Raw genomic sequence first — 27894 nt, forward strand, 5'->3', positions numbered from 1 at the left:
GGGCAGTTTGAAAACCACTGGTCTAGAACAAGAAGGCACAACTTCAGGATTGAAGGGCATCACTTAGAACAGAGGTATTGAAATTTTTCTTTAGCCAGAGGGTCTCACAAGTGGTTGTTAGATTCTTGATTAGCCAGGGCATCAAAAGTTATGACTAGAAGACCAGGGAATGGGGCTGAGTGAATCAGCTCATGACTGAATGGCAGGGCAGATTGGATGGGCAGAATAGCCTATTTCTGCTTCTATGTCTATTGTCTAAAAACCTTCCACAATGTGTCATAACCATTTTTCCAAAAAAAAATTAGATAATTTCCAACTTTTCAAAACCAAGTCTCAAAAAATTTCAAGCATCTCAATTACAATTCATTTATACAAGGACTTGAAGAACTGAGAGTGGAATTCCAATCTGGATTGAAAGCCAGTTCAGGGAGCTACCACAATGCATCAAGAACCCCCTCACAGTGTCATCTTTCTAACACATGTTTTGACCACACTCAACACACTGTGAAATTGTAGAACATCAGACAACTGACGTCAAGCTTGAGCTGGTCTTTATCATTTCCAAAACATCACCCCTGATAGCCAATATTGAACATTTGAATGATATGTACATTTTCAACAACGGATAGATTTGGTCTGTCTTTGTAAGAATGTGTCAACCAACTACATGATCAAAATCAAGGAAAGTTTTCTTGCAGAGCTGCCTTTATCAAATAGTCTATTTTCCTACCCATTTTGTAAAGAAAAAGATTTATTGCACAGACTACATTACACAGTCAGTGTAAATTTGATCAAGTAGTAAAGCAACATGTTAAATTTGAGCCTGTGGCCAAAGTAGTTCCTGCTTGAAAAAGGGAATATTGATAGGTTCGAGGGTCATTAATAAAAAACACATGCTCTGGAGTTAATTTCTAAAGAAAGAATTGAAAAGTTAAACTGACAACAAGTCAAGTCTCATTGATGCATGCAGTCAGCTATAGTTTAATGATTACCTATCTCATCCAAATCAGAAACTAATACTTTTAGGTTTACTGAATGTTGTACAAAGTACAAACTAAGACTCCAGGAGCGCAATGAGGGACTGCTGTAATCAGATGCCATCTTTTGTTGCTCTTCCATTTGCCTTCAAGACAATGCAAAAAGCATGGCATTATTTGAGTGCATACAGCTCACACTCCATTATATGCTGTCACAGGATAGAGGAAATCATTCAAGGATGTTCTCAAAGTCCCCCCAAAAATAAAGAGGCAACAATCTGACATACAGTGTGCCTGGGATAATGCCAAAGCAAACAAATGCCACATCAACCTCTGCAAGATCAGAATGAAAGTAGAAGTAAACAATCCTTAATCCCAGGGGACTGCAAAAGAACTCAGGAGAAACTCAGCAAGATTACACTATCTAAATCTCTATTACAAATCAAAATATACAAGTTTTTTTTGGAGACAACAAAATTTAAAGAAATTAACATTAATACCCTTGAACTTCCCCTTGGTACACTAATCATGACTGTCTGCACCATTACACGTCACATTTTTCAACTAGGATTACTGTGAATATTATCTTTTAATTATCTTTTTAAATTTTAATTAAATTAGTTTACTATTAGTCTTCCTTTACAATAACCTGTTTGACTGCAGCATGCAAGAATTTCAGGCATGACAATAAAATAATCATCAAATAGTTTTAGAAAAAAATGAATGGAACTGGAAACAGATACATTCCTAGGGTTCAATTATTTTCCATAACTTTGGAATGGGAATGAAAAGAGCTTATTTGCTTTAGTTGCCAGAAAGGCCACATTGGCCATTCTTAATGGCTTGAGGTAGTGATAATTGGTGTGGACCACCTTAAACCACTGCAGACTTTATACAGGTATAATGTACTGAAAATACTCTTAACTCTATTGGAGAGGGAGCCCCAGGATTTGTACCTAGTACAAAGGAACAATACATTTTTCAAACCAGAATGATACAGGTGTAGAGAGTGGGGTTCCATAGCACCAGCTCTCTTTCTCTTTGATGGCAATGATAAAACATGGATAGGATGGGTTGAGGGATGAGCTAAATGCAGACAGGTGGCATTAAGATGGGTGAAACATTTTGATTGATGTGGGAAAGTTGGGCCAAAGGACATGTTTCCTTACTCCACAATGCTGTCATATACATATATATGCAGATACACAAACTCTTAACTTTCTGCAGCCAAACAGGTGTACAAGATTCACAAATTGCTAGAATATCCATTAAATTACCACAATATGCCAAGTCAGAAAAAAAATAAATATAAAATATAGATCACACATGTCAAACTCTGGCCCGCGGGCCAAATTTGGCCCGCAATATAATTATATTTGGCCCACAAGATCATTTCAAAAGTGTATTAGAGGTGGCCCGCTGGCCACCGCGCCAGTATAGCGCATGCACAGTAATACAACAAATCCCAGAATGCATTGGCGTCAGCCTGCTAATCGCCCCCACCTTCTCTGTTTACGTTGCAGGGTCTCACCGTGGACTCTGGTTTTGGGGCCTGGCCGGTGTCAGGGGAAGCCAAGGCCGCTTCCCAGCGCCCGGAACCGGAGGCCTCGGGCCTGACCTCGCCAGGACCGTTGCCCACTCCCCCTCCCTGCCGCAGGCCGATCCGCGACTCACGGTGACGGGGCCGCTGATCCGCCGAGATGCCACCCTGCAGTGAGAGCCGATGCCCCCGCACTGTCGTTGTCCAACCTGATCGCCCGCAAACCCCGCCCTTCCGGACACAGGCCTGAGTAAGTATTATGAACTTTAATCTCAGGATAAAACGATCTTCCAATAGTTTCATGTCACAGTGATAAATATATTCCTGGTTAAAAATGGTCCTGCACCTGGACACAAGCTCATTAGGCATAAAACTTGAAAAGTGTGTAAATCAAAGGATATCTGTACCAATGGAAAAAGGGCATGGCAAATAACCCTGCTAGAGTTCATGCCCACAGTCACCCATTTGATTGTTTCAGGAATCATGTTATTCTCCCACATTCTCAATAGCCCTCAGATTTTACTATTCGACAGCACACTAGCAACATTTGACAAATCCTCTATAGAGAAATATTATTTATTGAATATTTTATTTCTCATTTGTTAATGCTTCTGGAAAGAGTTTATCCAAAACTATTATTAAATATTTATTTTAATAAGAAAAAGTTTAACATTACATATGTTGAAAGAAGAGAAAACTTGCAGATGTTGTTGAAAATTTTCAATAAATATTTAGTTCGGCCCTCGACTTAGTCCAAGTTTTTAATTTTGGCCCTCCGTGAATTTGAGTTTGACACCCCTGATGTAGATGGATAAATATTCATAGTTGCAGTTAGCGCAAAAGAAAAATGTAGGATTAGGAGATGCTGTCATAAGGCCCTTTCAGGTAAACCCTCTGCTTTGAGGGCATGGCAGGAGTGGATCTTAACTTGTGGACTCTCCCTTCAGGTGGCAGCCCTAAAAGGCTGCTTGCAGCATTGCCTGGTCCATCTGAAAGGGCCTATTCATATCCAGAGGCGCCTCGTAGCACCTTCAGATCTGATGGAGGCGGGGTGACTGGTGCTGCAGCGCAACCCGTCATAAATATGCGGCATAGCAATGGTGGTCTGCCCTACCCATAATCCCCCATGAAGGTGGAACTGCTCTGTGTTGCCCACAATTCCAGCTGTGTGGGCAATTATGGGAAGGGAAGACCACCATTGCTATACTGCGTTTTATGCTGCAGAGTGGCCCCAGTGCAGGAGCAGCCAGCTGGGCTGTGACAGCCTGCACCCGCCCTCCCCCACCTCCATATCCCCCGATAGATGCCCCTGCCCCAACAGCCGCCCCCATGTCCCCCGATGGACTCCCCTGCCTCTTCCCTTCTGAGCCGAAGGGCCAGTCTGTGCCAAACACCTGATTGCTATGAATTGTTCTTGGTAGATGGTTTCCCAACAGTACACTTATGTTTGAGGGGAACGACCACATGGGTGCTCTGCCCTGACTTATGATTCCTATTCCCTCTTTTATTAGTCACCAAGCTACCTTATAGCAACTGCTTCCTTATAGCTTCAGTCTGCCACACCCTCTGCCTCCCAAATGAACTGACCCCCAACACAATCTGTAAGGAGCTGCGGCTTGATGCACCTCTTGTAGGTATAGTCATTTGCAGAAGCGTGCAGGCAACTTGCATCCTCTGTAGTGCCATTTTCGGGGCCAGTATCTCCATCCCTGGTGAGACTATAATCAATATTCTAGCTGGCCAACAAAGATCCTGAGAAAGAACTCAAATTCCTTCAAAAGCAAGCATCCCCAGGAAGTTACCTGGATGTCATCCACATGAGGATTTTTATTTTCTCTTTACAAGATTGCTGCTTAGTTGCTGAGCAGAGTGTTTTCTGTTCTATTATTTAATTAAAAATGGAGTGAACCTAGTCCGGAAGTTTGCCAGAATACACCACCACAACACTGGCTTATCCTCCAGGAGATTATTGCTTTGCAACTACACCATCTTCACAGGTGTGCAGTTAAATAGAGAACGACAGGGACCTTAAATCCCCTTAAGCACCAGTAGCTATTTAAGTGTGATTATGTCAGATGATGTGCAAAATCAGATTGGGTTTTTAAAAATGAAAAATGCCACTATTTGAAGACTTGGCAAAAATCAAATCTTTATAAATCCTTTCTTAACCCCAATCTATACTTGGAATAGAGTCCTTCAGAACTGAGGGTTGAAAATTCTCATGCAGCTCTTATTTCAGAGGAAAGGAAATTCAGCAGAATCTTCCATACCAGCACTCAGAAGACAAGGGTAAAGGATATTGTGAGACTAAAAAGGCTACGTGGAGCAAAAGTTGTTTATTGCATTTTCCTTGAAATTGATGGCAAGATTGCATCCACTGAACCTCCTGGAAAGAACCCATACTGATTAGGAGTTCCTCTCTAGCTAGTGAATAACAGCTGAGGACTTTTACAACAACCTTCACTACAGAAGTAAGCAGGGAGGCTTCTGTAACGACCATTAATGAATCTGCCCAATTTGCCTCTTTTCAATTAGATAATCCAGAGTGCAATCTCAGCTATGAGCCCTAAAGCATAGAGCACACACGGCCACCCATCGACATTGGTTGGAGAAATTAGGAGCTTCCTGTTGGCAATTTTTGGAGATTATTGACTGTTATCCAAACTTTGAGGCTTTTCAATAGTGTTTAATTTGATGACAATGCATAATCCTAGTGAGAAATATACATAGTAAAAACTCAAAAATAGGGTTAGTTGATCTGCTTCCATTGCAATTAACTCGCCTCATTTTCCCCAATCACATAGCAACAAAGCAAATTTGAAGCTAAAAGTAAATTTAAGACCTGCAGATCAATCACATTGTCTATGACACAATGAAGGACATCCTATTTCAGGAACAGAGGTTACCCCTTGTCACATTACAAAATTCATTCCAGTAGTCATGCAAAATGCAAGTTTGTGTAACAAAATGCAAATCCATCTCCCCTCTCATACAAGCCCAGAACACAAGTTCAAATGTATAGTGCATGCATTTGTTACCTGACAGTCCTAATTGCCAGAGCGAACTATAAAGGAGAGAAAAAGGAGGTTAGCAAAGATTGTGGCAGATTTACAATTCAAGTAAATATTGTGTGTGAACATGTCTGAAGGAAATGCCACCACTTTGAGAATATGGTTACAATCTTCAAATATTTACAGAACTCTAGGTTTCACCAATTAAAATAAACTGTGTACACAAGAATTCATACAAGTATTCAAGCTGTACCAAACATATTGCAACCTTTTCATAATTCAACAGAAATCACTAGAAAAGAAAGCTCAAAGTCAGAGAAACAAATACAGATTCAAAGTTGGATCTTAAAATATGACTATTCAAGACTTTTCCCAAGTAGCAGCTTTCCATACATTCACTTTACATCCTGAGTTTTGTCAACCATGACTGTTAGAACAGCAAATGGAGTCAGCATCTTGATTAATTAGTTGAAGATATCCAACCAATTAGTTCACTGCTTGGGATCACAAGCCCTAGTTGAGAATGCCAAGTTTAGAATTTATTTAATTGCATGGATCATTAAGTCCAGCAGCATCTTTAGAATAGGCCTGATAGGTTATACACTTTTCTAGCTTTGTATGTAGTCATTCCTCTTTTGCGCATGCATTACGTGTATACGGTTATCAGACAGATTTTTTATTTCTTGGAAGGGTTCCAACCTCTTCTCCCACTAATTCTGGTCGACCTGCCAAGCTCCCTCAACAAATATATTTCCTCCAAATTCTAGCATTCATAGTTCTGTCTCCAGATTTTCCTTCTTGTTTTCTGAAGCTTCTTATTCAGAGGATAGCTTGGGAATTATTTCACCACATTTTATATTGTACATGGATTCACAATTTGACTGATGATTTGGTTATCACCAAGTAAACCAATAATATTGTGCTTGGAAATGCCAAATCCATGATCAGGAAATTAACAAGGTGGATAATGGTCCATACAAAAGAATATCAAACAAGTGGCTGTTACATTCAGTCATCAACCTTCGTAACAGATTTTGTGGAAAATTGTGATAATTTATTCAATTAATAAAAATAAAATGATCATGCAGAAGACAATTCGTTTAAAAGTAACATTTATTTATTCTAATTTCCCGAGGTAATACTGGACAGGGAGATAAGAAATTTTAGACGCCATCTCTTTGATGGAAAGCTTTTAAAGTGTATAATTTCAATGTTCAGGAGATTATCTTGGTCTACTATTTTAATATTTGTGTGGGAAAGTTTCTGAAATCAGTCATAAAGGCAGCAAACTGGACAAAGTATTCTATACCCATTTTTCCAATTCAGGACAAACAAACTTTTAACACTAAAGTATTGAAAATGCTATGAAAGTGTTATTTTGGCATTTGATAAAGCATCAATTTCTGATTTGAATTCAATTTTTCAAGCACTGAGGGGACCCTTTGAGTTCCTTTTATAATCTTTGATTTATGAAGCTAGAAGTATTGACTAATTATGTAATTTATCACACTCTGATAAGAATTGTCTTTTTTTCTTGACCAGCTTTTTTCTTAGTAGTGGGTTTAGATTTTTTAAAATTGTATACACACATACACATGTGTGTATACATATATACACACACACATATATACAATGTAATTTGTTTGATTAAAAATGTGGGGTACCTTGAATGAAATAATTTAAGAGTAATATTATATTTTTGACTTTTAACATATATCCTTATGTTCTCTGTATTTTTGACGTGAAATTTCAATGTTAATAAAACTATTGAAAAAGATAAAGCATCAGGCAGGATGGTTAACTAAAAAAAACCAAAAAATTGAAGATATAGAACATTGTGGCCTTTCAGCCCACAATGTTGTGCTTATCTACATAAACCTATTCAACAATCTAAACTGTCCATACTTCACATCCAGAGGCCTCTGTCTGCCCAAGTCTTATAAATATCCCTATTGTACCAGTCTCCATCACCAACCTTGCTGGAACCTACTTTTTGTAAAAATCTTACCCCCAATGCCTCCCCCAAGCTTTCCTCCCTCATCTTGTACAGAAGAGTACAGTTGGCATAGTGGTTAGCACAATGCCTCTACAACACCAGTGATCGGGACTGGACTGGGGTTCGAATCCCATGCAGTCTGTAAGGGGTTTGTACATTCTTCCAGTGTCTGCGCGCATTTTTTCTGGGGGCTCCCATTTCCTCCCACCATTCAAAACATACCAGAAGTGTAAAAAGGGCAGTACGGACTCCTGGGCCAAAATGGCCTGTTATAGTGCTGTATGCCTAAATTAAAAAAAATTTAAATCTAAATTTAAAAGATGTCCTCCGACATTTGCTACTGTCACCTTAGGAAAAGAGCACTATCCACCATATCTATGCTCCACATGATCTTGAAGAGCTCTATGAAGTCATCTCTCATTCTTATTTGGTCCAAGACAAAAATCCTAGCTCTGTTAACCTTGCCTCAGAAGACATTCTCCAATCCAGGCAGCATCCTGGTAAATCTCCTCTGCACCCGCTCCCAGGCTTCCACCTGTAATGAGGCAATCAGAACTGAACATAATATTCAAAGTATGGTTTAACCAGTTTGATAGAGCTGCAACGTTACCTCTCAACTCGTGAACTAAATCTCCTGACTAATGAATGTCAGCAAACAATAAGCCTTCCAACTACCCCATGAACCTTCATGGTAACCATAAGAGATCTATGGATTTGGATCCTAAAGTCCCTCAGTTCCACAATTTTAAGAATCCTGCCTTCAATCCACATATCCCACCTTCAATTTCAATCTTCAAAAATGCATCAATCCATTCTTATCCAGATGGAACTCCATTTGCCATGTCTCTGCCAACGAGAACCTTCTACACGATGCACAACACCTCTGTGTCATCTGCAAACTTACTGACCCACTCTTGCATTTTCTCACTCAGGTCATCAATTACAAATCATAAAGAGCAGGGTTCCCAGAACAGATTCATGCAGATCTCTAATAGGCACTCACCTCCAGGCAAAATTCATTCCATCTACTTCTACTAAACTTTGCTCCCTGCAGGTAAGCCAATTCTGAATACAAATAGCCAAGTTCCATGGATCCCATGCCTCATGACTTTCTGAATATGTCTACCATGGGGTCCTTGTGTATATAAATTTTAGTAAGGCATTTGACATCTACCACCCTATCTTATCACTGCGACAAGACTTGCCCATAACAAAGGGACGCTGACTACCCCTAAGAAGACTATGTTTCTCCAGATGCTCGCAAGTCCTGCCCCAAGTATCCTCTCCAATAGTTTGCCCATCACGGATGCAAAATTCACTGATCTACATTTCCTAAGATTCTTCCCATTTCCTTTCTTTTAAACTATATTTGCCATTCTCCAATCCTCCAGTACCTCCCATGCCAGGGAGGATGCAAAAATAATCGCCAATGCCTCTGCTCTCATTTCCTGCAGTAACCAGTGAATACATCTCAGCCAGTACGAAACATGCACATTGACCAAAATACCTCCCCTCCCTGGTGAATGCTGAAGGACCTCCCCTACCTCCAGGCAAATGTTGCATGCTTTTATCCTTAAGCAGCCCTACCTTTACTCGTCTCCCTTTTGTTCACACATGCATAGACCACCTCAAGGTTTTCCTTCTAGTGATCCCTTCTTGCTCTAACAAGTCCTTTCTTAGGTTCCTTCTTGGCTATCATACAATTCTCATGAGCTCTTCACAAATTTTGTTTCTTGATCCTTGTCCTTCCTTCTTCCTCTCAACTAGCTACCTCCTTTTGTCAACCTTGCACTACATCTTTTACCTGTCTCAGTGGGACAAACCTAAACATTCTCCAGGTGCCAGGGTCAGGGACATCTCTGATCGAGTTCACAGCATTCAGGAGGGGGAGCAGTCAGATGTCACATAATCCCCATGTGGGGTCCAATGACATAGGGAGTAGTGATGAAGTCCTGAAGAGGGAATGCAGGGAGTTAGGAAAGTTAAAAAGCACTGTTGCCTATGCCACACATCAGAGGGTATGAATAGGAAGTTGTGGCAGATGAAGAGCTGGTGCAGCAGGAGGGAAAGAGTTCAGATTTGTGCATCACTGGGATCTCTTCTGGAGAAAGTATGACCTGTACAATATGTGATGTAGAAGCTATGGAGAGTGCAGAGGAGATTTACCAGGATGTTGTCTGGATTGGAAAGTAAGTCTTATGAGGCAAGGTTAGCAGAACAGGAACTTTTTCTCTTTGGAGCATAGAAGGATGAAAGGAGGCCTAGAAGTCTACAAGATTATGAGAGGCCAGTGCCTTTTCACCATGGCAGGAATAGCAAACACCAGAGGACAAGTACAAAGTGAAGGGAGAGAAGTTTAGGGAGACATCAGGGGTAAGATTGCTTTTTGTTTAAAAAAAAATTATGGGCACCTGGAATGCCTTGCCAAGAATGGTGTAGGAGGCTGAAACATTATGGGGATTTAAGAGACCCTTAGACAAGCACATGGATGGAAGAAAAGTAGAGGGTTATGGGAGGGGTAGGGAGGGTTTAGTACTTGGGTCTGCAACACACTGTGGGCCAAAGGGTATGTACTGTGCTGTCGTGTTCGATGTTTCTTCTGTGCTCCCTCGAACATCTGTTCCCAAATTACTTTCTCCTGCCCCTGTAATCCCATCATAATTTGCCCTTCCCCACTTAAACATTTTCCTATTTTGTCTTCTTCTATCCTTGACCTATGCCAAAGGTCAGGGAGTGTCATCACTATCACCAAAATGCTTCCCACTGACAAGTGAGTCACCTGACTAGATCCAGAATAGACCCAGTATTAAATCCAGAATAGCTTGTCCACTTGTTGCATCAGGAATCCTTCTTGGACACACTGGACAAATTCTGCCCTGCCTATCCCTCTTGCAATGAGGAGGTGCCAGACAATATTCGGGAAGTTGAAGTCTCCTTAAACAACCCTTGAGGATCCTACATAGCTCCCTGTATTCTCTCCAGGATCTTGACCCTTTTCCTACCCAAGTCATTGATACCAATCTATGCTATGACTTCTAGCAGCTCACCCTTACTTTTCAAGTTCTCTGGACCAGATAAGAGATGTCTTGGACTTGAACAATTTGAAGGCAACCAACTATCTGGTTGTCTCTTTCTTGCCCATAGAATCTCCTATCTGCCCCTATATCTATAGAATCCCCATCACTTTCCTTTTCTCCCTCCTTCCCTTCTGAACCAAAGGGCCAGGCTCAGTGCCATAGACTTGGTCACTGCACCCTGGTAGGTCATTTCTTCCCCCCCCCCCCCCCAATCCTGCAATAGTATCCAAAACAGCCTGCTTACACATACATACAGCATGGATAACAGGCAATTTCAGCCCACAGATCTGTGCTGCCCAATTTACAACCCCGGTCCGTTATAGTTTCCCTTTCCTGAGTCACCCAGTTTTCTATCTTAACTATGAAATTCTCATTCTCCCATGCTATCTGCCTTTTTACTCCCTTCACCCTAACTTAAGCATGCCTTTGTTATACTATTTCACTTTGTTGGTATGAACCATGATACATAGTGTTCCTGAAATCCACTGGAAGCAACTAGAGATAAATTGCATTTTATAGACATGCTTGGCTGAAGGGCTAGTTTCTGTGCGATGTTGATCAAGTTATGGGCCAAGTCCCATTTGCTTGTGTTTGGCTCACATCACTTTATATCTTTGCTAACCATGAACCTAATTTTATTTTAAACATTGCAATTGCACCCATCTCCACCACTTCCACAATCATACCGCTGGAAAAAAAAGTGCTTCTCCGATTCCCTTGAAATCCTTCCCCTCTCAAATTTATTGCTTTAAACCTGCTTACCTTTGGGGGGGGGGGAAGGCTACGCTTGTGTAATTCCCCTAGAGTGAAAAATGAAAGCGTGCAGATGCTGTGATTGTAGCAATAACACAAAAATGCTGCAGAAACTCAGCAGGTCTCGCAGTGCCCTGCTATGGACACTAGGAGATCTGCTGAATTTCTCCAGCATTCTTGTGTTTTTATATAATGCCTCTCACGACTTTGTATTCCTCTACAGCCAAGATAGTGAGCAGTAGCAGATGTACACAATTCATTATTCTCATAAAAAAGTACATACCAAGGAATAAAGGCTGAAGGAGAGGGGCCCCATTTGTGGCTAACAATCAGGACGCTTTGAGTTGAAAGCTAAATGTTCCCAAGAATGTGGTAAAGCTTTTAATTGGGTACTCCCCAGACTCGCAATCCTGAAGCATAATTTTGATCCAAATGTTGACCATCCATTTCCTGCCAGATGCTGCTAACCTGCTGAGTTCCTCCAGTACTTTGTTAGTTTTTGCTCTACATTTCAGTACCTGAAGTTTTATCTCCACTAGAAAACTGAGATTGAAGTAAATATAGTGGGGAAATAAAGCAGCAATTATTAAAAGCTTTCTTTTTGCATTACCACAGCAGCAGAGATAATGGAAGCATTAGCGGTGCTCTTTCAAAATTCCTTAGATCCTGGAGCAGATCCAGCAGATTGAAAAATTACAACCCGAGAAAGGGTTCAGGAGATCAGCAATAGAGTACAGGCTAGTTAGCCCAACATTCAAGAAAATATTGGAATTCAGTGTTAAATAATGGGCCATTTTCATGGAACTAATTATTTGTGACCTATATTAATGAATTTGATGAAGGGAAATCCATCATATACAAACATTTGAAGATTTAAGGTAAGATAGTAAGTAAGTTGAAGTGGTTATGCAAGATGACAATTGACGTACAATGCCAGGGTCAAAAAGTGCAAAGCTGATTTGAAGGCAAAAGGACAGTTAGCGTTGTCAGAGACAGCTGGGTGTCCCCATCCATGTCAGCAAACAAGGGGAGCATTTAGGCTGGCACATTGAATATAGTTCTTTGGAAAATATCCTTGTAATAGGAGTTTGGCAAAGACAAGGCTATGTATATTTCTGACCTCAAGTAGATAATTAAGAAATTAGTACATGTAAGTTGCAAACCATTACATATTTATTCTTAGATGCGCTATCAGGAAAAAGGACGCTGACAAATTTGAGGACAAGCCAGATGATTGTTATTCTGGAGGCTGATTCATGCTTCATGAGCAATAAGTATGAAAATGGACGAGGCCAACAAGCAGCTCAAGCACAATTTTGTTAAGTAGCAGAATGGGTTCAACGGATGATGCAACCTGCCACTGCTATTTCTTGTACAAGGTCAAAAGTCATGGTATAGCAATCTTGAAATGCTGAATAGCCCGTTTCATATTTTAACTGAGCTCATCCTGAGCACACTATCCAACTTGATCACATCTTGAGACTGTCCTTGGAGATCTCCGGTTTGCCAGATTTTCTATCAGCGTATAGTATCTAAAGGGGTGTGGTTTTTGCACGAGGCTTCTTTCCTTCTGGAGAGGCAAGGACAATAGTCACTGAGCTTGAAGCTAGTGACATTTTATGGCATCCCAAAAATACCTATTGGACTAAAAGATGCCCTTAGCTTTATTTTTAAATTGACAGGAAATAGAGTTTGCACTTCTGAGTCATGACCAAATTATTTATCACTCAAGGGTCAAATAAAAGCTTGTTGAATTCCACAAAGTTCAGCACTTTACAATGTTGTACAAACCTGGACAGTTCTAGATGATACCACAAAACCCTGCAACTCTCATCTTTGACCAATCTACCTAGTTAGATAAAATACAATTACAAGATCACAAAGAAACAGAGGTAGGCCATGAGGCTCATAAAGTCTGCTCCGCCACTCCTCCATGAGCTCAAACTATTCTCACATCTAGTTCCATTTTCCAGCCTTTTCTCCATATTCCTTGATACCCTGACTAATTAGATAACTATTAATCTCCTCAAACTTCCCCAATGATTGGGCCTCCACAGCTGCATGTGGCAATGAGTTCCACAAATCCATGACCCTCTGGCTAAAAAAATTTTTCCTCATCTCTTATTTAAATGGGTACCCTCTAATTCTAAGATTGTGCCTTCTGTCCTGGACTCACCCGCGAAGGGAAACATCTTATTCATAACTACTCTGTCCAATTCTTTCAGTATTCAAAATGTTTCTACGAGATCCCCTCTCATTCTTCCATACAGTCCAAGAGCCGATAAATACTTCTCATTTGTTAGTCCCTGCATTCCATGAATCATCCTCGTAAACCTTCTCTGAACTCTGTCCAACATCAGTATATCCTTTCTAAGATGAGGGGCCCAAATGAGGTCTCACCAATGCCCCATTAACACCTCCTTACTTCTCTTGAAATGAAGACCAACATAGCATTTGCTTTCTTTACTGCCAATCCAACCTGGTGGTTAACCTTAAGGGTATCTTGCATGAGGACCCCCAAGTCCCTTTGCACTTCCAAATTTTGAATTTTCTTCCCATCTAAATAATAAACTGCCCATTTATTTCTTCTTGAAAAATGTACATTTCTCAACATTGTATCACATCTGCCATTTCCTTGCTCATTCTCCCAAGCTAAGTCTCTCAACAACCTTTCTTCAACGTTTCCTACACCGCCACCCATCTTGGTGTCATCTGCAAACTTCACAAAACTATTTAATCTATAATCTAAATCATCGATATACATTGTAAAAGGTGGAGCCAACACTGACCTCTGCGCAACACCACTAGTAACCTGCAACCAACCAGAACAGGATCCCTTTATTCCCACCCTTTGCTTTCTGCCCATCAGCAAATGCTCCAGCCAATCTATCTTTCCTGCAATTCTATGGGCTCTCATCTTATTAAGCAGCCTCTTAATCCAAATAAACATCCATAGCCTCTCCCTTGTCCATCCTACTTGAGATTACCTCAAAAAATTCCAATAGGTGGTCAGGCAGGATCTTCCCTTCATGAAACCATGCTGGCTTGGATCTATCATGTCATGCACCTCAAGGTATTTCATAACCTTGTCCTTGAGGAATGACTTCAATAACTTCCAACTACTGACGTCAGACTAATAGACCTGTAATTTTCTTTTTTCTGCCTCCCTCCTTTCTTAAACAGCAGAACTACATTTGCAACCTTCCAGTCCTCTGGAACCATGCCAGAGTCTGGATTCCTAGAAATTCCAAAGCCACCTCCTTCAGAACTTGTGGGTGTACGTCATCCAGTCCGGGAGACTTATCTGTCTTTAGTCCATTGAGTTTACCAAGCACTTTCTCTCTGGTAATCTTGACTGTACTTAATTCTATTCCCTAAGACCTCTAACTATCAGGTATACTGCTAATGTCTTCCACAGTGAAGACTGATGCAAAATACTCATTTAGTTCCTCTTATCTTTTTGTTACTGATTATAATTTCTCCAGCATAACTTTCAATCGGTCCTATATCTACCTGTGTCACTTTTACTCTTCATATATTTAAAACTCACCATCTTTTAGGTTATTTGCCAACTTCCTTTCATAATTCATCTTTTCTTTCTTAACAACTTTCTTAGTTTCTTTAAGTTTTTAAAATGTTTTCCAGTCCTCTTTTCCCCCCACTAATTTTTGCTTCCTTGTATGCCCGTCCTTTTGTTTTTATATTAGCCTTAACCTCTCTTGTTAGCCACAATTTTTTTTCTTGGAATATATCTATCATACATTTTCCTTATTTCTTGAATAAATATCATCCAATTTTGCTCTACCGCCCCTCTGTCCATCTTACTTTTCCAGTCAACTTGGGCCAGTTCCTCTCTCATACATCTGTAATTTCCTTTATTTCACTGAAATATTGACACCTGATATTAGCTTCTCCTTTTCAAATTTGAAACTGAATTCAATCATTATGATCACTACTTCCTAAGGGTTCCATTACCTTTAGTCCCCTCATCACCTCAGGTGCATTGCACAGAACCCAATCCAAAACCACCAATCCCCTGGTGGGCTCATGAACAAGCTGCTCCAGGCAATGCCAGACAAGAGAGCAACAGGAAGCAGTCATTCCCTCCCAAGCCTTTTCTGCCAGTCAGGGCACAGCCTCCACCCAACTGCTTTAAGTTATATAAAAGTTTTACAGTACAAAAATAGGCTCTTTGGCCAATTATCATGGCATCCAAGTTGTCTACCTAAGCTCCTCTCATTGTCCTGAGCTGGACACTCATTCTGATAAACCATTTGATCCATGTACCCATCTCAATGTCATGTAAACATTGCAATTGCATGTGCCTCTACCACTTCTTCCGGCAGCTTGTGCCAAATAGCCAAAACCTTGTTCAAAAAGATATCCCTCCAGGCTTTGCCCCCTGACCTCAAATCCACACCCTCTAGTTTTAAACCTGATTTTATATATTCCTGTACAGAAGGTTTCCCCTTAGCCTACTACACTCCAAATAAAGTTCCAGCCTATACACCTATCTCAAGACTTCAGTTCAGAATTCATCCTCATGAACCTGCTGGCAATATTTTTGTGGAAAATGATGAAATAAGCTATAAACCCAAACAAAAGTGGGAAAAAGATTTAAACAAAGATAAAAAATGAAACATAGGAAAAGTTATGTTCTGGAACTATGAAGAATACAATAAACACAAGGTTACGCATGATACAGTATAATTGGTTACACAGGTAATATATCGTGCCCCAAAAGTTAAAAAAATGGGATCCAACATTATCAGACAGATGTTTTTGCTGCAAGAAGGATGTGGGAACAACAGTACATGCAATTTGGGGCATGTGAGAAAGTGAAAATGTTTTGGGAAGATCTAAATCAGATATTAAATAAAATCACAAAGCAACATACCAAAAAATCCAGAGATCTTTCTAAGTAATACAAGAAGAATTAGGCCTCAAACTGGATGAAGCGCAAAAAAGATTTATGATGATAGCCTTAGCTGTAGCAAAAAATGTATAATGTCAACTTAGAAATCAGAAGAGAGCCTGAGAATACAGCAATGGTACATGGAAATGAATAAATGTACCCCATTGGAAACAATAACAATTTAAAAAATAAAGTCACATTATTTGAACAAATTTGGGAACCGTACATGGAACACAACAGAGAGGGCCTACCGCGGACCTCCACCCCCTAAAATGCTAAGACGACAAAATGACTTGATCCAGTGTGTAAAAGTAGATCACACATTTTTCTTGTTTATTTTCATTGTGTGATGATGTTGTTTAATGGTTTTATTGTACATGTTGAATGTTTATTGGTTTTGGAGGGGGGAGGGAAGGTAGGGGGGGAAAGGGGAGCAAATGCCACTGTGTATATTTAAGAGGGAAGTGTGTGTATTTTAGTTGATGTGGTTCACAGTGTGAAAAATTAAAAAATTATATTTAAAAAATTTAATAAAAAAGAGGTAATATTTTTTGTGAAGGATGAATCCAAAATTTAGTCTTTTCATTGTAATTGTTAAGTGGTGCATTTCTATTGCACATTTTACAATTTTAACCATATACTTTAGACAACTCAATTGTTTTACATATTAATTAGTCAAGATTATTAATGCTTATGCCAAACACCCCAAGTTAATCAAAATCATACTATGCCAGACTACCATTACAGTGATTACCATGTCCATTGGAAAAGAATGCACCTACTATATATTCTTGGTTAGTTGAGCACTGTATTGAAACAGAGCAGAGAGCTAGACATCATGAATAGACATGGTCCAAGATTCACAGCTTAATGAGCACGCAAGGGTAGGTGCTTATCATTGTTCCAACTTGAATGCTCAAACAGAAAATGATAGATAGACCCATGGAGAGAATGTATGGATAAGTGCTATAGTATTTGGATAATTGGCTTTAAGTGTCAGATTCTGACACAATGAAAAAAATAATTTTCTTTATTCAAACAGTCATTGAATAGAAACGTTAATAGCATATCCCCAATGCCTTTCTTGCCTGGCTAGAATTAGGATTCAATACCCCAGCAGATTAATTTAATTGTGCTTTAAGCAAAATTATATGTTTCTTTATTCAAGCATTGCTGGCATACCTATAAAAGGCAGTTTCAAAATCAAAAGTTATCCCTATAAATGTTATTTCACAGAGACTGGCTTTTGAACCCCACATAATTAGTAGCTTGAAGATACAGTTCTAGTGAAAAAATAGATTGAGCTAATCAAGTACCTCCTTAATCTTATTGAATTATAGGTTTATTTACTGTTGGCAAGGACCTGGATTACTCTGCTTGAATGTTAAAAGGCCCCCATGATTCGAGTGGATGAAAATACATGGAAAGGTTATTGTATAAAGCACAACAAGCATCAAAAACAATGAAGGCATTATGTAACATCATGCACAGAAATACAAATTAATTCAGAAATATTGACAACCTTGTAGGTTAAATGCTAATGGGAGGACTCTGAGCTGTGTGGAAGAACAGAGGTCTTGGGCTCTGCGTCCATAGGATGCTCCAAGCAGCTGCACATTTTTTTCAGATTTATTGGCAGAGTACATACATTGCATCAGATACAACCCCGAGATTCCTTTTTCCTGCTGGCCAGGCAGAATTACCACTAATTGGTAGTACAAAAAACTGTACAGCGTAAACATGTAAACAAACTCAAGTCAAGTCACCTTTATTTATTGTTCATACCATGCTCACACGGTAAAGACTATTTACATAAATATAAGTTAGAAATACTAAGATTTATACAGTAAAAGTCCATGGTACACTATCCACATATGTTCTGGGAATTCAGGAGCCTGATGACCTGGGGTGGGGGGGGGGGTGGGGGGGAGAAGAACTGTTGCCCAATCTGGGCGCCCAAGTGCTATGGTACCTCCTACCAGATGGCAGAAGGGAGACCAGTTTGCTTGAGGGATGTGTGAAGTCCTTCACAATGTTTATTGCCTTTTGCCTGTATCAAGTGTTATAATGTCCTTCACGGTAGGAAGAGAATCCCCAATGATATTTTCCACTGACTTCACTATTCTCTGCAGGGTTTTATGGTCCAAGGTTGTACAGCTTCCAAACCAGGCAGTGATCCAGTTGAACAGGATACTCTCAATACATCCTTTGTAAAATGTAGTGAGGATGAAGGATGGGAGATGAATTTACCTTAGCCTTCACAGGAAGTTGAGACACTGCTAGGCTTTCTTGGGCAAGGAGCTGGTGTTAAGGGACCAGGCGAGATTCTCCGCCAAGTGCACTCTAAGGAACTTTATACTCTTGATTAGCTCAATGGTCGAGCCATCAATGGTCAATGGGCCATTGACCCTCCTGAAGTTGACAACTATCTCTTGTTTTATTAACATTCAGATACAGGTTGTCGGCTCTGCACCAGTCCGTTAACGACTGCACCTCATCTCTATACACTGACTCTTCATTCTTATGAAGGAGGCCCATCACAGTCGTGTCATCAGCGAAGTTGATGTGGTTCAAGCTATGTTTAGCTGCAAAGTGAACAGCAGTGGACTAAGCACACAGGCCGGAGGGGGGGTCCCTGTGCTCAGTATGGTGGTCTTGGAAGTACTGTTTCCGATCCAGCTGACTGCGCAACGCAATACAGAGAGAACAAAAGAAAAATCAATAAAGTGCACAACAGTCTTTAAATGACACTGAGTTTGCATTGAGAAGTCTGATGGAGGTTCCTGAACCTCATAGTGTGAGTCTTGTGGCACCTATAGCTCTTTCCTGATGGCACTAGAGAACAGAGCATATGCTGGGTAGTGTGGGTCTTTGATGATCTAGCGCCAAATTCCCTGTAGATGTACTCAGTAGTGGGGAGGGTTTTGCCTGATGTCCTGGGCTGGGTCTGCAACCTTTTGGAGGGCTTTATGCTCAGAAATATTGGTGTTCCCATACTAGACCATGATGCAGCTTTCCACCATACCTCTGTAGAAATTTTCCAGGGTTTCTGGTGTCACACCAAACCTCCGCAAACTGATGAGAAAGTAGAGTGCTAACGTACTTTCTTCACAATGCCATTGGTGTGTTAGATCCAGGAAAGATCCTCCAAGTTGATGCCAAGAACCTAAATTTGCTCACCTTTTCCATTTCTAATCCCAAATGTTCTCTGGATTGTATAGCACTGGCTTTCCTTTCCTGAAGTCAACCATCAGCTCCTTAGTTTTGGTGACATTGAGTGCAAGGTTGTCATTGGTGCACCATTCAGCCAAGGTTTCAATCTCCATCCTGTATGCTCACTTATCCCCTTCCTTTACACAACCCACTACCATGGTATCCTCAGCAAATTTGTAGATGGTGCCATTAGTTGTACTGAGCTACACAGTCGTAGGTGTAAAGTGAATAGAACAGGGAGCGAAGAACACAGCCCTATGGTGCACTGGTACTGATAGAGATTGTAAAAAAAGTTCTTTTCAGTCTTCCCTCATTGTGGTCTGGAGGTGAGGAAATCCATGATCCAATTACACATTGGGGTGCTAACTCCCAGGTCTTGGAGTTTGCCGATTACTTTTTTGTTTGGGGGGTGGGAGGGAAAGAGAGAGATTATGGTGTTAAATGCTGAACTGTAGTCAATAAAGAGCATCTTGACATGCATCTTTGCTGTTCCAGGGCTTTGTGTAGAGCCAGTGAGATTGCATCTACCGTTGATAGTGTTGTTAGGTAGATGGTGTATTGGCCTTCAATAACTGGGATAGAGCTCAAGAGCCAGGAGGTAACGTAGCAGCTGTACAAAACATTAGTTCGACCCCACTTGGATTATTGTGTCCAGTTCTAGTCACCTCACTAAAGGAAGGATGTGGCTGCATGAAAGAATGCAAAGGTTTAGAAGGATGCTACCTGGGTCGGAGAGCTTGCTTTATGAAGATAAAGTGAACTTGCTCTTTTCTCCTTGGAGCAACAGATAGAGGTGTACAAAATGAGGGGCACTGATTGTGTGAATGGCTAGAGGCTGAAATGGATAACACAAAGGGGCATAGTTTTAAAGTTCAGATTTATTTTCAGAGTACATACACAACATCACATATAACCCTGAAATAATTTTTATCCTGCAGGCCTGACAGATTTTCTACTCATTGGTAGTGAAAAAAAAATTCCTCTCTGGTGGTCTAATCAGGAATAGAAGATATTGAGTTTACCAGGGAATAAAGCTTTGCTGACTCCAACAGCACGAGATTTGGTTTTGTGGCAGGTCATGATATTTAGGCCCTGCCACAGTTGTTGGGTACCCTTCGTTTATGGTATTTTCATCTGGAATCTCCACTTGGCCTGGGAGATGGTTTTTTTGTAGGGTACCTGCTCCTTGTGGAGTGTTCTGGATCTCCCAACTTAAATGCCTATGATCTGGCTTTCAACAGGTCAGCATCAGCACCAGAATGTATGTTGGGGGGGGGGGTTCATTAGCATGATGTGAGGGCACAATATGCTCAAACTTGCTCAGTGGTGGGGGGGGGGGTGGTACTGTTACTATCATCCACCCCTCCAATGTGGATGCTGAGAGTGTGGAGAGGTGGGAGGCAGGTCTGATGGCAGTGATTGTATGGGGACACAGCACTTGGGCAAGGCAATGTCCGAGGATGCCTCCCCCCCCCCCCCCCCCCCCCCACCCTTGGTGCTGACCCTGCAGCAGGTTCTGGATTTTGTTGTTCATCTAGGGTTTCTAGTTAGGGAACCCTGAATATTTTAGTGGGGACATTCTTGTCCATAGCCATCTTGATAAGGTTTGTTTCAAGCCTGATGTAATCAGATCCTCAGTTGAGGTCTTGAACACCAACCAATCTATCACCTCGAGGCAATCCAGTAACTGTTGTTCAGCCTCCCACAACCACATTCTGGTTGTTCTGATCTCTGGAACCTCTCTTTTTAGGCTCCATCTTTATGCATTCTGAAGGAGCACAGCCTGTTGCTGCAACTTGCCAAACTTCAAAAGGTGCTTGGGAGCAAGTACAGGGGGGGATGCAAGAGGTAATTCTCCCCCCCCCCACCCCCCAAGAGTGGTGGTGCATGGAATGTGCTCCCAGCAATTGTACTCAACTCCACAATAGGATCTTTTAAAAGATTATTAGATTGGTACATGGAACAGAGGAAAATGGATGGTTATGTAGTAGGAAAATTCTAGACAGTTGTTAGGTCAGCACCAGACTTTGGGCAAAAAGATCTGTCATGTACTGTAGATTCCTATGTTCCAAGTTCATGCACTACAAGTGCATCAAGTGTTAAACTCTGGAATCAAATACTGACACCAGAGTATTTAAAAAAATTGGGCAGCTTGAAATACTAGCAAGTACAGCATACAGCAAGTAGCCAGACAACCTACAATTTTGGGCATCTTTAATGAATATGGTTCAAGACTAGCCTTTATGCTTATAACACTAAATCTCAACACCTACATTCATGATATTTTTTTCCTTCAACAACTGAACTATGAAATATTCAATATCCCCCATCACTCCTGCAGCAAGTTTGATGGAACAGCATTATTTATGTATAAATTACTGTCTCAATTCATTGAGTGCAATGGATCAATAGATCTAATGTAGTGCACAAATCTCAAGTTGATCGTGAAAGCACCACTTGTTAAAGTCAAATAAAACTGCACTAAATACAAAGGGTTAACAGCATTTACTCATGCACAAACACACTTCAGGAAATTACTGTGGACTTTTGCAAGCAAGATTGGTTTGGCTTTACTCAAGATAAATAGCCAAGGCACAATGCATCATGGTTTAGATATATTTAGAAAAAAATCACATCTACAAATAAAGCAAATGTCTGATATTGGAAATTTGAAATTAAAAACAAGGAGGTTAGTCAACATTCCAGACTGATATACTTTCATCAAGTCGGCTGTTAGATGACAAACAGAAACATTAAACCTTCTCAGAGAACCTGCTTGAACTGTGGAATGTTTTCAGCAATTTTCTTTTATAACAAATTTATTAAAGTTTGTTTAATGACCACTTTTCTTCTCATGACAAAGCACAATTAAAGACATGTGTAAAACACCAAAGTCGAGCTCAAACTATGAATCTAGAATCATACTTACGTGAACCTTGGCAATTTTCACCATCCCCAGTTGTGATATTCTAAGTGAGAAAGCATAATGATATCAACCGCAATGTCACTGCTTTAAAAAATGTCAGCAATGTTAAATAGACAACAGTTATTTTCTATTAAGCATTATGAATGAACTCTCATTCTTAGCCACTATCAAACAGCTTGATTACAACATGTTACAAAATAAATTTACAAGCACACTGAGTGAAAGAAATTACAAATACTACACATCACAAGACAAGATCCTCGGTCTACACAGAAGGGATACTACAACCAAATCTACCCATGGGGAAAGATAGAAACCATTTTACATACTCTGGGGTAAACCTAGGTAGTAATGTTTCACTGCAGCCAAATAAAACCGGAAAAAGTATATTGAAACAATTTTCAATATGACTGATACACAAGTAAATGCAATACTACAATTAATCATGAGGGAATTCAATTCCAAATTAATACTTGGACGTCTTTTCAGAAGTTCATTCATGCAAGTTGATAATGTTTGCTGTAATGCCTCAAGGGCTATGGGCCAAACAGCTGAGGAAAGCAACTTGATCAGCATGGGTGAGTTGGGCCAAAGGAGCCTGTTTCTGTATGGTATAGCAGAAATATGGGACAAAAGATAAAAATGAAGTAGATACAATTTTAAAAAAAAAACAAAGAGTGAAACATGAAAGTCTACAGAAGCAGTAATTGTAATAAAAACACCAAAATAACAACACTGTGTTTATTCAAGAGGGAAATGTCTGTGTGTATTTTGGTCAGTATGGGTCATAGTGTGAAAAATAATTTAAAAAAAAAACACCAAAATAATGGAGGAACTCAGGTCTCCACTTCCATAGGAAGCTGAGCCCTTCCTCAAGATTTGAGTTAAAAAAAAACATTGATTATCATAACCTAAAGGATTAGGGTTGTTCTGAAGTTTTGGTGCTGTGGTGTCAATCTCCAGGTCGTTGTCACTTGATTCCTATGCATTAGGTTTTAACCTTGCTTAGCAGTAGGGGTTTTGAATTAAGGTTTTTAAAAATAATTCTTATCTTTTGAATTGTACATTACAATTGTACTATTCAATTTTCATAACATCAATAAAAATATTTTAAAATAAAAAAACAGACATGCATCTGTATTAAAAGCCAGGTGAACTGTATTAAAAGCCAGGTGAAAGGGAAGAATGACAGGGGAAGAGTACAGACCAACAGGCAATTGGATACAAGAGGACAGGAGGGATGAAAAGTGAGAATTGATTGGGGAGGGTTGGCTATTTTTGGCTCTGTGAAAGGAGACAAGGAAAAGGGAAGAGAGTCTCCCCTAAACTGCCTCAATTTATCTTAAACTGATATCCTCAGGTATTTGCTACTTTCATCCAGGAAAAAGGTGCTGGCTGACCACCCTAACAGCACCTCTCAATCTTAAATACCTCTTTTGTCACCTCTCATCCTTTGTTGCCTCAGAGAAAAAACCTAGCCCTGTCAACCTTGCTTCACGTGACATGTTGACATGTTCTCCAATCCAGGTAACATCCTGGTTAAATCTGCTCTGCAACCTCTCCGAAGTATCCTGTAATGAGGTGACCAGAACTGAACACAATACACTAAACCTGGTTTGAACAGAGTTTTCTAGAGCTGCAACATTACCTCTCTGCTCTTGAAATCAATTCCCTGACTAATGAAGCCTAGCACACAGTAAGTTACCTTAACCATCCTATCAACACGAGCTGCAACCTTGAGGGATCCATGGACCTGGAGTCCAAGACCTGTTTTTCCACAGTATAAAGTATCTGCAATTAACCACATCTTCTTCCTTCATGTTTGACCTTCACACACATCCAGACTGAATTTCATCTGCTGCTTCTCCACCCAACTCTGCCCATATCCTGTTATAACAAACTTGAACTCTATCTACAACACCTCCAACTCTTGTATCATCTACAAATTTATTGATTCACTTCTTAATTCAAGTACACAACTCCGATTATCCAAAACAAATTATAAATCCCCATTCATCCAAAATTTTTCAGAGCTGAACAGACTTCACAGGTTGAAAAAAAATTCACTCTACATGAAATTAGAACACCAATTTGTCCTTTCAGGCATCTCCCTCCCATCTCTCTCAATTTCTTCTTTACCTTCCCCTATTAACTTTTCTCTCCAACTCTCTCCCTCTCAAACCCCGTGCCAGTCTCTCAGCTCAAAAAAAATCCCTTGTTCCAGCGTCATCAAGGAGGTCGGCCTCCCAGCAGAAGTGGGGACCTCGGTGGGGAGGTGATGGTAATCAGTGGCAGCCAGCATTTTTTTGGTGAGAATTAAACATTATTTTAATGCTTAAAAATCCTTCCCTTGTTGTTTAAACACTGTTACAAGTGATTTGTTGTTGCTACTGGGCTGTTTTTTTTTAATGACCAGTTATCCAAAAAAAACATTTATCCAAACATAGGCTCAGTATTGACCATTTTGGATAATTGGACTTCTACTGTAATTTTTAAAAATCTCAGAACAGGGGTCCCAGGACAGATCACTGTGAAAAACCATTAGTCACTGATTGCCCTGCAGAATATATCCCATCCACGACCATCCTCTGTCTTCTGCAGGCAAATCAATTTTGAATCCAAACAGCCAACATTTCTTGGATACCATGTCCCAAAACTTTATGAATGAGCCTACCATAGGGGACCTTGCCAAACTCCTTCCTAAAATCCATATACACTGCATCCACTGCCAATTTCTTTTGGTATTCTTAAAAAAACAACTAAATTAGGCTCACAAGGCGTGCCCTGCCCCCTCTGAACTGGTATCAGCTAACCTCGACTCAGTTTTGTTCCCCCAAACCAGTCCCTCCCCATCTACATCTGTGACATGTTTTAACAACTTTAGGGAGGTGTCAGTTTTTTTTTACAAAGAGTGATGGGTTCCTGGAATGTATTGCTGGGAGTGGTGATGACTAATACAATAGAAACATTTCAAAGTCTCTTGGATATGAGAAAAATTGAGGATTATGGATGTGAGGTAGAAAAGGATTAGATTGTTGTGGAGTAGGGTTACATAGGTCAGCACAACATCATGGTCAAAAGGGCTTATCCTATGCTGTACTTTTCTATGTTCTCAATGAAAATATTAAAAGCTATCAAAAAGCAAAACTGCTGGTTCTTAAGTTATTCTGAACCTTTTGATTTTGTATCATTCACAGGAAAATGAGAATGCTGTTACCAGCAAAGACCAATTCTAGATGAAGATCAGAGGACTCCAATAATACAAAAAGTAATTGTATTAGAGATTAAAACTAATGACCGGTTACTTGCTTAAAAAAAGTCAATAGTGCAATTGCCCTAAAACTACATCAGCCACAAGTACTGCAGGTACCAGATACACAGCGGCAAAACAAGTTGCAAATCTAGCATGATGCGGCCTAACAAGTTTGAAATTACCAAGGTTTTGGGAGGTGTTTTCACAGTGTCAAAGATGCCACTCGTTTTCCCACCAGGAGGATTTCTCCGTTGTTTCGGATCTGGCGTTTCAGTGGTAGCTGCTCCGAAGATGCCACTACTTTTTCCACCTAGAAAAACATGGAATTAATATCTTAAATACCACATTCTAACTTGCTACTCCACTGTGATAGTACAGATTCTATCACCAATGTGTATATGTACAGATTTTAGTGTAGGATGACTGCGATTGGCTGAGACCGTAGCCACACCTACTGGCAGGACTTAAAGGATTGCTCCTCGCCGGACCAGGTCTTTCTGGATTGGTCGACCTACATGTGATATGCAAACATTGTATCATGAGTTATATTATATTTATCCTTCATTTGTTCAAAGGATAATTTATTTGCCGAAAAACTATTTCTATTCTTTTGATCCCTTTTCTCTCCCATTCTCCAAAGGAAAGGTTATCTATTGTGAAAGGGATTAGCTGATTTTGCATCAATATTAGTTTTGGTAGTTGGTAATTTGTTTTATTCCTTTCTATATGAATCTTCTTCCAAATGTTGAGCAGATGATGCAATACCGGTGAATTCCTACGTTGCACCAATTTTTCATCCCATTTATATAGTATATGTTCAGGTATCTTCTCCCCTATTTTATCTAGTTCTAATCTGGTCCAATCCGGTTTTTCCCTTGTTTGATAAAAATCTGATAGGTATCTTAATTGTGCAGCTCTATAATAATTCTTAAAGTTTGGTAGTTGTAAGCCTCCCTTGTTTGTACCATTCTGTTAATTTATCTAGTGCTATCCTCGGTTTCCCCCCTTTCCATAAGAATTTCCTTGTTATTTTCTTTAACTCCTTGAAGAATTTCTCTGTTAGGTGAATTGGTAATGACTGAAATAGGTATTGTATCCTTGGGAAAATGTTCATTTTAATACAGTTTATCCTTCCTATCAGTGTTAGTGGTAAATCTTTCCAATGCTCTAAGTCACACATGTCAAACTCTGGCCCACGATATAATTATATTTGGCCCGCAAGATTATATTAAATATATATTAGAGTTGGCCCGCTGGCTGCCGCGCCAGTATAGCGTGTGCACACTGAAGGTGAAAATGAAGACGCCGGAGGTGTGGAGGGAGTCCCGAATGCCGGGGATTGGAGCGCCGCACTCAGCCAGCCCGGCTCCCGGACAAACAGACGCGGCTGAAGTTGCGGACCATCCTCGCTGGGTCTGCGCTTCAGCGGCAACGCCGGACCAAACGTCTCGTTGGCGATGCCTTCCCCCTCGCTCCGTGTGCGGCGGACCCTGCCTCCCGCTCCTTTTGTTGGAGACGAGCCCGGCGCCGTGAGATCGCAGTTTAACCCCTCTCCAACCATGGGAGTGGGGTGGGAGCAACGCGCTCTTCTCAGCCAATTCCACCGCCCCGGACGCCGGCGTTTCAATGGGGGGGTTCGGGTGCCTTCGTCAGGCGACCAACCTGTTGGTCCAAGACAAGGGGCGAGCGTACAAACTCCACACAGACAGCACCTGAACTCGGGTGAACGTGGAGCTGCAACCCCACATTCCACATCAGGACTGTGTGCAAGATTGGGAGCAATGAGACGGAAGCTTATTTTGTTCCTGTGATTTAAGCCTTTCTTGGGGTGGGGGGGGGGTCCTTCTCTGACCACTTGCCTAACAATTACCCTAATCAGATGTGGAGTTACCACAATACAACAGTTCTCAACCTTTTTCTTTCCACTCGCGTCCCTGTGCCATTGGTGCTCTGTGATTAGTAAGGGATTTCTAAAGGTGGTCTGTGGGTGGAAAGAAAAAGTTTGAAGACCACTGCTTTAATCATCCCTCATTGACTCGTCACGTGCACGGTTTCAGAACGCTAAAGGAAATGGGCCAATGACAATGAAAGAGTTTATCCAAAACTATTATTAAACATTTATTTTAATAAGAAAAAGTTTAACATTACATAAGTTGAAAGAAGAGAAAACATGCAGATGTTGTTGAAAATTTTCAATAAATATTTAGTTCGGCCCTCGACTTAGTCCAAGTTT

General features: G+C 40.5%; 1 protein-coding gene across 3 annotated transcripts in view; it reads right to left on the bottom strand.

Annotated features, from left to right (window-relative positions):
• Window positions 1-27894, bottom strand: part of LOC138759250 (jupiter microtubule associated homolog 2-like) — a 66324-nt gene that overhangs the window by 13529 nt on the left and 24901 nt on the right. For 2 of the 3 annotated variants that reach the window (XM_069929368.1, XM_069929367.1), the window contains exons 3-4: window positions 25844-25971; window positions 22412-22451 (exon numbers count right to left, since the gene is read on the bottom strand). In XM_069929368.1, the coding sequence (XP_069785469.1) occupies window positions 22412-22451; window positions 25844-25971 (168 nt within the window). Of the gene's footprint in view, window positions 1-5555; window positions 5582-22411; window positions 22452-25843; window positions 25972-27894 lie in introns of all 3 variants that reach the window. The other variant, XM_069929369.1, reaches the window with a different exon arrangement.

This window comes from Narcine bancroftii, chromosome 3 (genome assembly GCF_036971445.1).
Source record: "Narcine bancroftii isolate sNarBan1 chromosome 3, sNarBan1.hap1, whole genome shotgun sequence".
NCBI lineage: Eukaryota > Metazoa > Chordata > Chondrichthyes > Torpediniformes > Narcinidae > Narcine > Narcine bancroftii.